Consider the following 9196-nt stretch of genomic DNA (forward strand, 5'->3'; position numbering starts at 1 on the left):
ATGCATTAACATTGAGTACAACTTAGACGCTAAAGAAGAGTAGAGTTCGTCATCCCGTTGACCGTGGATTCGTTATTGAGCCTAGGATCATTGTCATTAGCTTCTCGAGTATCAAATTATTGCGATTACTTGTCCAATTTCATCATGGTCATGTTTGCACTGGTAAATATCTCCTCTATTGCATAATGATCACGCCTAGTGTCAATAGGGATTCGTTTCACGCCCTTAACCCTAACTCTAATCGTAACGCCAACCAGCACAATAAGGGATGCATAATGCGCATTGAATTGTCTACAATACATACCTCAAATACCAGCAGAAATGTTTCGATTTGAGCATTTCAACGCAAATTAGCACAACTGCCGCTGACTAGCAACTGACGAGGGCCAGTGTTAATATAGGGTAAACCGATACATGTGTAATGTATGCGGGACCAGAAGGAGAGTACAATGCGCAGCAAAGTATCTACATATCGCAAATTGCAGCGGGGATACGTTGAATCGAATATTTCAACTTGAAACTGCAATAATGTAGGATTTGACGGTGACTAGTGTTTATACTGAGTAAACCGACTGGTGTGCTCTGTATGCGACAGAAAATGAGGAGTATAATGTGCATCAAATTGTCGACATATATCCAATTGCAGCGGGGATACGTCGATTTGAATATATCAGCCCCAATATGCAAAGACTGCAATAACATAGGTTTTGACGGGTACCAGTGATGACATTGAGTAAACCGACACATGTGCAGTGCGTGCGGCATCAGATGAGGAGTATGGCGCGCATCTAAATGCCTACATATCTCCAACAGCAGCGGAGATACGTTTATTCAAATATTTCAGCTTCAATATGTAAAAATGCAAGTTCGTAGGATTTGGCGAGGCCCAGTGTTGATATAGATTAAATGTGCACTTGATGTGCGCTGTATACGCCACAAGAATGTAAGTGCGGCGCGCATCGAAGTGTTTACATATCTCAAATTGCAGCGGATATTCGTTGATTTCATTAATTCAATACTAATATAGCGAACTGCTGTTGTATAGTGACTGGCAAGGACTAGGATGCATAAAGGGTAAACCGATTATTGTGCGCTATATGCGGTATCAAAAGGGCTGTATAACTCGTTTGCAAAACTGCAATTACTTAGGATATAACGGGGGCTGTTGTTGATATAAGGTAAACCGACCGGTGTGATGTATTTGCGGCACCAACTGAGGAGCATAGAGCGTATCGAAGTGTCTATATATCTCAAATAGCTGCGGAGATACGTTTATTTGAATATTTCAGCTTCAATATGCAAAACTGGGATAACATGGGATTTGACGGGGACGAATGTAAGAATAGGGTAAGCCGACTAATGTGCGGTGTACGCGGCATCAGCTGAGGAGTATAATCAGGAGGAGTAATCCATGTATCTATATATCTTCAATAGCACTGGAAATACGTTGATTTGAATATTTCAGTCACAATATGTAAAACTGCAATTGCATCGTAACTGACTAGGACTAGTGTTGATATAGGATAAATAGACTGATATGCGGTGTATGCGCCATCAAATGAAGAATACAACACGCCATTTTACACTGATAAATACTTTTATATAATGCATTATTTTATATTCCTTAATAGTTATCACATAGATGCGTAATTACAATTTTTAGACTCATCCTTCTTCGCTCGATGCATCTGTATCAGATATATCGTCTTTGTTTGTATTCGGTGATGTTTCTTTTAATTTTAATTTTGGCGAGCCCCTCGAACGAGATAAGCTTCGTTCGGTTTTCGGCATATCATTTGGTGTATTTTTCTTAGTAGTTTTCACGATCTGTTTCCATTGAATATCTTTCTTTCTACCTGTGCCTATTGATTTATGTCTTCTTACAAGAAACTTGGGGCTTCTATTTCTCGGCATCGTTGCTTTCGACGGGATTGACAAAGGTGTTTCTGGCAGCGTTAAATAAGAAGTACCGTAATGTTGGCACTGTAATTGGCATGTATCTGAATGAGGACTGTCACTTGGGTTTATGGCAGTATCGTCTGATTGATGTACACTTTCGAAGTCGTATTGCCCTTCCTCTTCCGGGGAATGTTCCGAACCACTAACATCAAACGTGTATGGTAGTGCAACTTTTGGACTATAATCTCTCCATGGATTTAGATTATCCATGTAAACCGAAGGCGTGTCTATGATTTGTCTCGAGGATATTGATAAACTTGACGTACTCGGCCAAGGTTGTATAACCAACTTAGGGCTTTTTGTTAGCGTGAAAAATGGCTTTCGGTTTGAATCAATTCGTGGCAACGAATACTTTCCTAAAGATGAAAATTTCTTTATAGTGTCTGCTATATTTTTTGCTTTTTGTTCTATTTGGTCGGTGTGGACCGATGGTTCCTGAATATCAAACTGTAAAATTGTCTCAGGACAAGTTTGATCAATTTTCGTAGGTGTTTCAGGGCGCGGGTTGATCTGGCTGAAACAAACGAGTTTAACTTAACAAAACTTCATTTCATTAACTACGTTTTTACACGATTTCGCAACACAAATTGTTGTATTAATTATTCGTTTCTGAAATTTGATTTTTAAGCTTCCTTTGTTATACATATTGAACTTGGTATGAATATAATTTCATTGAATTTTATTTTTAATTAAGAATTCTTAAATTATTTAATAAAAACAATTTTTTGAATAATATTTAAAAAGAATATGAAGAATAAGTAAAAAAATTACGAATATACATTATACATTATAATCTTACCGCCTTTCACACGGTGGGCTGTCATTAGGATGAGTAGCTAAACTCATCGTTGATGTGTGATGTGACGGTTTTACGTCCTCTTCGTCCTCTTCTATAACGTCTGGTAGAAACATGGTTTGCTTTTCCTCGGGAACTCTAAACGTCAAAAGATGAACATCGATTTTGAAAGTACCTCCTCTCATAATAATTTGTATACATTAATTAAAACCTTTTAAGGATACTAACGTCATATGTGCCACACTACCGCGATAAGTTTTCTTTTTGTAAGCAGCCGCTGCTTCAGTGTATGGTAAAATTAGATTTTCGGCGTCATAGTAAATATCTTTGACCAATGGTGGACAACGATTCATAAGGGTATCTACTCCAAGGTATGATACCTGATATATAAAATAAATGGGAAAACTAAAACTGTACGATTCGAAAATATTTCAGAAGATATTTGTAAAATAACTCTTAGACATCAATATATAAAGAAGTTTAATTACTTTTGTATGACGATCAATTATCCAATTCAGTTCGAAATCTTCGTCGTCATCGCCAAAAGGATTAATTAATTGTTCCGCTACCTATTGAAGTATAATTATTGTTTTGACAATTTATCATCTTTCTCGTTATAGGAAAAGTTGTAAGTACCTTTAACAAGCCCATGAAAAAGAAAAATTGTAGCAGAGTAAAAACAGGTATGTAAATGTCAATCTGCAGCTGGAATTGTTTCTCTTTACCATCGATGTACTGACGAGCTATTAAAGCCACGGCAAAGAAACTATACGTCGCTAATGTCACTACTTGGGTGTAAACTAACGGAATTGATATCCAATCGTAGCTCCATAAAAGGCCACATTTTGTACGAAATTCGCTGAATTCCTGTAACGATTATTATCTTTTAATGGCATGGTAACAAATTAGATTTTTCGAAATATTTGATTCGTTGGTACGAGTTGTATCAAGTAAATTGTAAATTCCTTTTGCAATCGCAACTTGATGCTGCAACATGATATCATACCTCCATAATTAATTTTAATCCCTGAGGATCGGGAATTCTGTGATTATGACGCGCTTCTTTTAGAAGGTTGATAAACCATGTGCAAGGGATCCAATAAGTGTTGAATTCTAAGCTTGGTACTGCCAAAAATAAATCCAATTCAAACGCTGTCATAAAACCTGCAATCAGATGTTTATTGTATTATTTGTGTAATATCCATTATATTAATATCATCATTGATACTAAAAGCCGATTTTATTTGAAAGAACTGCTGTAATTTACTGGACTCCTACATATTAACAAAAAATATATTATTTCTAAATATCGTGTAATATTATAACCTTCTACTATGGAAATAATTTTTAAATAATTGCAAAAAAATGCACACGTATGTATATATACAAGTAATCAACCGAAAAACGGATTCACCTTTGTTAGAATAAGTTTTTAATCCAAATTCAATGATTATGATTTTTACTCCCGTTCGTAAAGATTTTCTGTTATCAGTTTTCGTAATTTCATTTCATCATGGTTTGTGCCTTGTTAGTCTTTCTTCGGAGTGAGTAACGTATTCAATACGCTTTCGTGGGAATGCATACTACGGGTTAAAATTAGTACGTTCACGTTAAAAGAAAATTTTACCAGAATCAACGACGTGATCGAGCGTTGGGAATCGTTTTTTCACCGCTGAACTGATCGAACGTAAAACAAGTATTAGGGAAAGATTCAAGTAGCGCATCAGAGCTCTTCGAAGCGTACGAGCGTATTCGTCGTTTCCAGTAACGTACAAAGCAATTAAATGCATTACCCTATTAATAACAATTATCGATATTAAACGTTTTATTGTTCCATTGAATATTTATTCTCCAGACTTACTTATCAGGCCAAGGTATCGCTTGATATTGTTGCCACCATCTTTGAGCAACGTAAGACACGTAGAATCCAAGAACGAAACTTAATGGAATTAAATTAATAAAATTATCGCAATAAATGACAATCTTTTCGAATTCTCTAGAAATGAAATGATATATTTAATAATTAATTGTTACATCAATTATTTATTTATTATATATATGTGCGTGTGTGTATCCTATTGTTATACATATATATATATATATATATATATATATATATATATATATATATATACACGTGTAATTTCTCCCATAAATATAGAAATTTAACTGTTACAAATATTAATTATATATAAAAGTTATAAAGCGATACATCCGATCGCTATTTAATGGAAATCATATTAAGAATTGAATTGCGAACCTTTTCAGTTTGATACTAAGTATATGACGGTAAACAGTGGAGATTGCTGCAAAGAGTATCAGGAATAAGAGTAATTCTCTATAGATGAGCTTATACAGTGATCCTCTCCACATAAAAAGAAGCCTGGTGAATCCACCTCTGGTAGAGTTTGCTACTTGATACTGGTACGAGACTGTCATCCTTCTTTCATTCGCTATTTACCAGTTTCGTAACGGAAGTAAGCTTGTCGTAGCAATAGAAATTTCTTTCTTTTCATTGTTACTTCACTTTCATCAATCTATCAATAAAAATTACCAATAATTATCGTAACCATATGATAATTAGCCATACGTTAAAGAACCATACTTGACGTAGTTAATGAATACGAATAGAATTCGGTGAAATTTGTTGTGTTATTATTCTTAGACAGATAAATACCTCAGGCGCTATGGAACAAACGTATAATGGAGTAAAACATTCTCCTCGTTTATAATAATACTTTTATAATAATTTCTCAATTGATAATTTTTTTACAATCTCCTTTTTGGTAGAAGAATTATTGATGTGAAATCCATTTTGGATCACTGCGAATAGATACGAAACATGTGGATTAATGTGTAAATAGAATAAATTCCGCTTAACAGAATATTTCATTACATTTTGTAAAAATACGAATTAAAAGCTTTAAATATTTGCTTGACTAAGTTGGCAAGTTAATAATTTTCTTTAATTTAAGAAATTAATATTCGATTATTAATTTTAATGGAACTTCCACTAAACAGAGCATTTTATTAAATACAAGTTTAAATAAGAATTAAAAATATTTAATTTATTTCGCTAAATCTATAACTTTAATAATGCTGTTTGATTTTAATGCAAACTGGATATCGCACAAGGACGTTGATAGAAGAAAGTGGAAGGAACTGTCCAAACGTTGAGAGGTGTCTAAACGGTTTGCTTTATGCACTGTAAATAATGCTGAGTAGTTTTGGCATTTGCGCCAGTATGCAGCGATGCCGTTAAATATAACTTTGGTCATCGGTATAACCGCCATCTGAATAAATATACAATTTATACAAGCCTTCTCGGTATGCCGCAATTGAACTCTTAGATTAGGTATTATTTACTGACAAATTGCTAACGGAAGTTGTTCTAGGACTAACTTTGTAAATTATCACCAAATTTACATAGTATCTCGGGCGTAGATTCTATAAATGGATAAAATTAATGAATGAGAGTAGTAGTAAGAAAGCGAAAGCAATGGATTTTCTTTAAATAAACATGACAGTTTACTATGATGACGTCTTTATTTTATTAGACGTTTCATTCAATATCAAAATTACTCCAATATTAAATGATAGTAGAATCATTCAGCTATTTTATTTCAGTTTTGCGGTCTATTTTGATATTTTATTTTATTCTGCAATTAGATGTTGATTTAAGTATATAAATAATTTTTTATAAATAATTTTTATACATATTTTTTTAAACACAACTAAAAGACGCAGGACCTAGGCAGAGATTCATTTCACATACTAAATATCAGAGTGAATGCATTGTGGATATTTTATACTCAAAATTTTTGTTCTCTTAGTTGTTCGAATTTGTTTTATGTCATCTACTGAAATAAAATCCTCCAGATTTCCATTCCCCGGTTTAAACGCTTTCCCCGTTTCCCTTGAAAAACATTTACAAATAACATATATAAATCTTATTTTATACTTAGAATAGATCTACATTATGACCATACTAAATGATACGTAAAAATTAATTTTTATATAATTATCTGTTAATTAAATTAACTGTTAAATTAAAAAAATTATGTAGTCTTCTAATGATTATTTAATAAAAAGAAGGAAAAGGAAAACAATCAGGCCAACTATTCGCGCGTGTGATTTATGAACACCGTTTGTTTAACCGAATTATTTTAGTGGTGAATCAGTCATCGATATGATAACGAAAACATTTCATTTCGTCTGCAAGTTTTGTGCTGTTTGACACGTGCGCGAAGCGTCAGCATTGTGTCTAACAGATTGTCTGACGGTCGCTCGTTGCACCTCGAGGGAGCGGTCTAAAAATATCTATGTTCGAAAGAAGCATGCGACATTGGTCGAACTACCATACGCTTCCGTTAAAATTTTATCGTAATAGATTAAATAATAGATATAGACTGAAACTAATTTTTAATGGAAATAGATTAAAACTAATCCAAATCTAAATAATAAAACTAATTCGAAGCGGTTTATTCTCTGTAAATTTAATAAAAATTCAAGATACTGTGAAGAAATCTAATCAATGAACTTTACAAAGATAGAACTCGAAAATAAGCATATGACGAAAATATACAAGAGAGCGCAGTGTCGGATGAAGAAAGTACCAGAAAGTAGTTGAAAAAAATTTATGGAAAATTGTGAATATGTTAATCGATATAACTCTTGGAGCTAACTTTATTATTTAAGCCTGTAAATAAGTATTAATATACAAATTTATCTTTTATATCGTTATAAAAATATGGAATAACGTTATTCGTTGTGAGAATATTTTTATGACTGACAAACAATTTTATATAATTGCGATAATTAAAGACATAGTATATTATAATACCTGCTAATGTGCAATGTTTAAAGTGCAATGTTAAAATATTAGAAATTATCATTGCACTTTTACCATTGTCTGCCACTTTACGCATAATGCATTAACATTAAATATATCTTACCTCGCACGTAGGTCCAATGTACGTAAAAAAACGTTCAATTGAAAGTGTTTTGCCAATTGATAAAGCGAAATTTGTTACACGTTACTTGTGAACACGTCAAACGAAATAAATTCCACGTTTTAATTAAGGTAATTACTACAGAAACTTCAATTCAATTTACCATCGCTGATATGTGGCCATTAATTTTTCCAACTCATAAAAATCAATGAATGTTGTATACTTGTCATGTTATTGCACAAAATGTATTAAACCAACTGTTGCCTGTAACAATCGCATACGGAAAATATAACAGATCTATTTTTCATACTTTAATCTTTCTGGACTCAAGTTTTGAATTGTATCCATGCATCTATCGTATGAGAATGGTAAACTCACTTTTTAATCATATCGAACGAATACACTCAACGAACGAGTTCACCGTACATATGTTATACAGATTTACCAACTGCACACGAGTATTTAATAAGCATTTAAAGTATCGATTTGCTTAATTAATGATTTTAAACAATTTTACACCAACGTATATAACATAAAATTTAATTTATTTATATTATAGAATACGATTTAATCTACCATGTTATTACTTTGAAGAAAAAAGACTTTGGATCAAAAAGACACCTCTAATATAAACAATACTTGTCCGACTGTTAGATCAGGTATGCATCCAAGGCTAGTAGTTAGCGCTAAACTGATTTGCTAAGAAAATCCGCATCGTCATTGCGAATGTTAACATTGAAGCTGGTCAATTCTGATCCGATGGCAGGTACCCAAATCTAAAAGGGTCGAATGTCAAGCTCTTAGTATTGCGAATTCGTAACTATCATTGACAAAGTTTATTATAATTCGATATAATCTTTGGTGTTTTGAGAGACGCAATACTTTAATTAAGTTGCAGAAAAATGTTTTGTCAAATATTGACAATTATTTCAATGGGTTTTATTTTTACTTAAATCAACACGTTTGAAACGAATTAGTCGACACTTTACGCATTGATTTCTTTATATATACTTTATATGGATGAAGAAGATAAGAAGGGAAAAGAAGTACGTTCTCACGAGTAGGAAATTTTATGAAATGATGTTCTTTTGGCAGGTCTAGCACACATACATAAGCGGAATAAAATTATTCCTTTCACTGAATTATTAAATTATTTTAATGAATTAATAATTTGCTGTATCGTTGATTAAATATAGAATAGATATTTGTGACATTATGCATATGGAACCATTGATTAAATACATGATCTATCTGATTTGACCTGACATTATGAGGGATTTGGTATATCGCGTTCTGAAATACCGACCTCGAAAAAATCAGTCTTTCTCACGCTTTCTGCCATTTGTTATGACAAATATAGGAATTATATTCAAATTCTATTATAGACGGTCTCTATTTTAACGATTGAATTGAAAGACAAACAAAGTACAAAATAGACGTGCAATTCTTTTTCTTTTTGTTCTACGTTTTGCAAGTTATCCGATATCCT

General features: G+C 32.8%; 1 protein-coding gene across 4 annotated transcripts; it reads right to left on the reverse strand.

Moving 5' to 3' along the window:
• Positions 1-1575: 1575 nt before the first annotated feature.
• Positions 1576-8400, reverse strand: LOC100643066 (bestrophin-4). 4 transcript variants are annotated; one of them, XM_012319882.3, is made up of 12 exons: positions 8086-8400; positions 7711-7971; positions 5361-5578; positions 5016-5292; positions 4617-4751; positions 4383-4549; positions 3762-3919; positions 3392-3622; positions 3244-3324; positions 2984-3135; positions 2759-2893; positions 1576-2473 (listed from the first exon to the last, which is right to left on the reverse strand). In XM_012319882.3, the coding sequence occupies exons 4-12, from the start codon at positions 5192-5194 to the stop codon at positions 1666-1668; spliced, it is 2046 nt and encodes a 681-aa protein (XP_012175272.1). In that variant the 5' UTR covers positions 5195-5292; positions 5361-5578; positions 7711-7971; positions 8086-8400; the 3' UTR covers positions 1576-1665. The 4 variants fall into 4 exon arrangements, with proteins under 4 accessions (XP_012175272.1, XP_020723869.1, XP_003403275.1 ...); XM_020868210.2 differs by having other exon boundaries at positions 5433-5578; positions 7871-7971; positions 8086-8399; XM_003403227.4 differs by having other exon boundaries at positions 5433-5578; positions 8086-8399.
• Positions 8401-9196: the final 796 nt, after the last annotated feature.

Source organism: Bombus terrestris, chromosome 3 (genome assembly GCF_910591885.1).
Source record: "Bombus terrestris chromosome 3, iyBomTerr1.2, whole genome shotgun sequence".
In the NCBI taxonomy this organism is placed as follows: domain Eukaryota; kingdom Metazoa; phylum Arthropoda; class Insecta; order Hymenoptera; family Apidae; genus Bombus; species Bombus terrestris.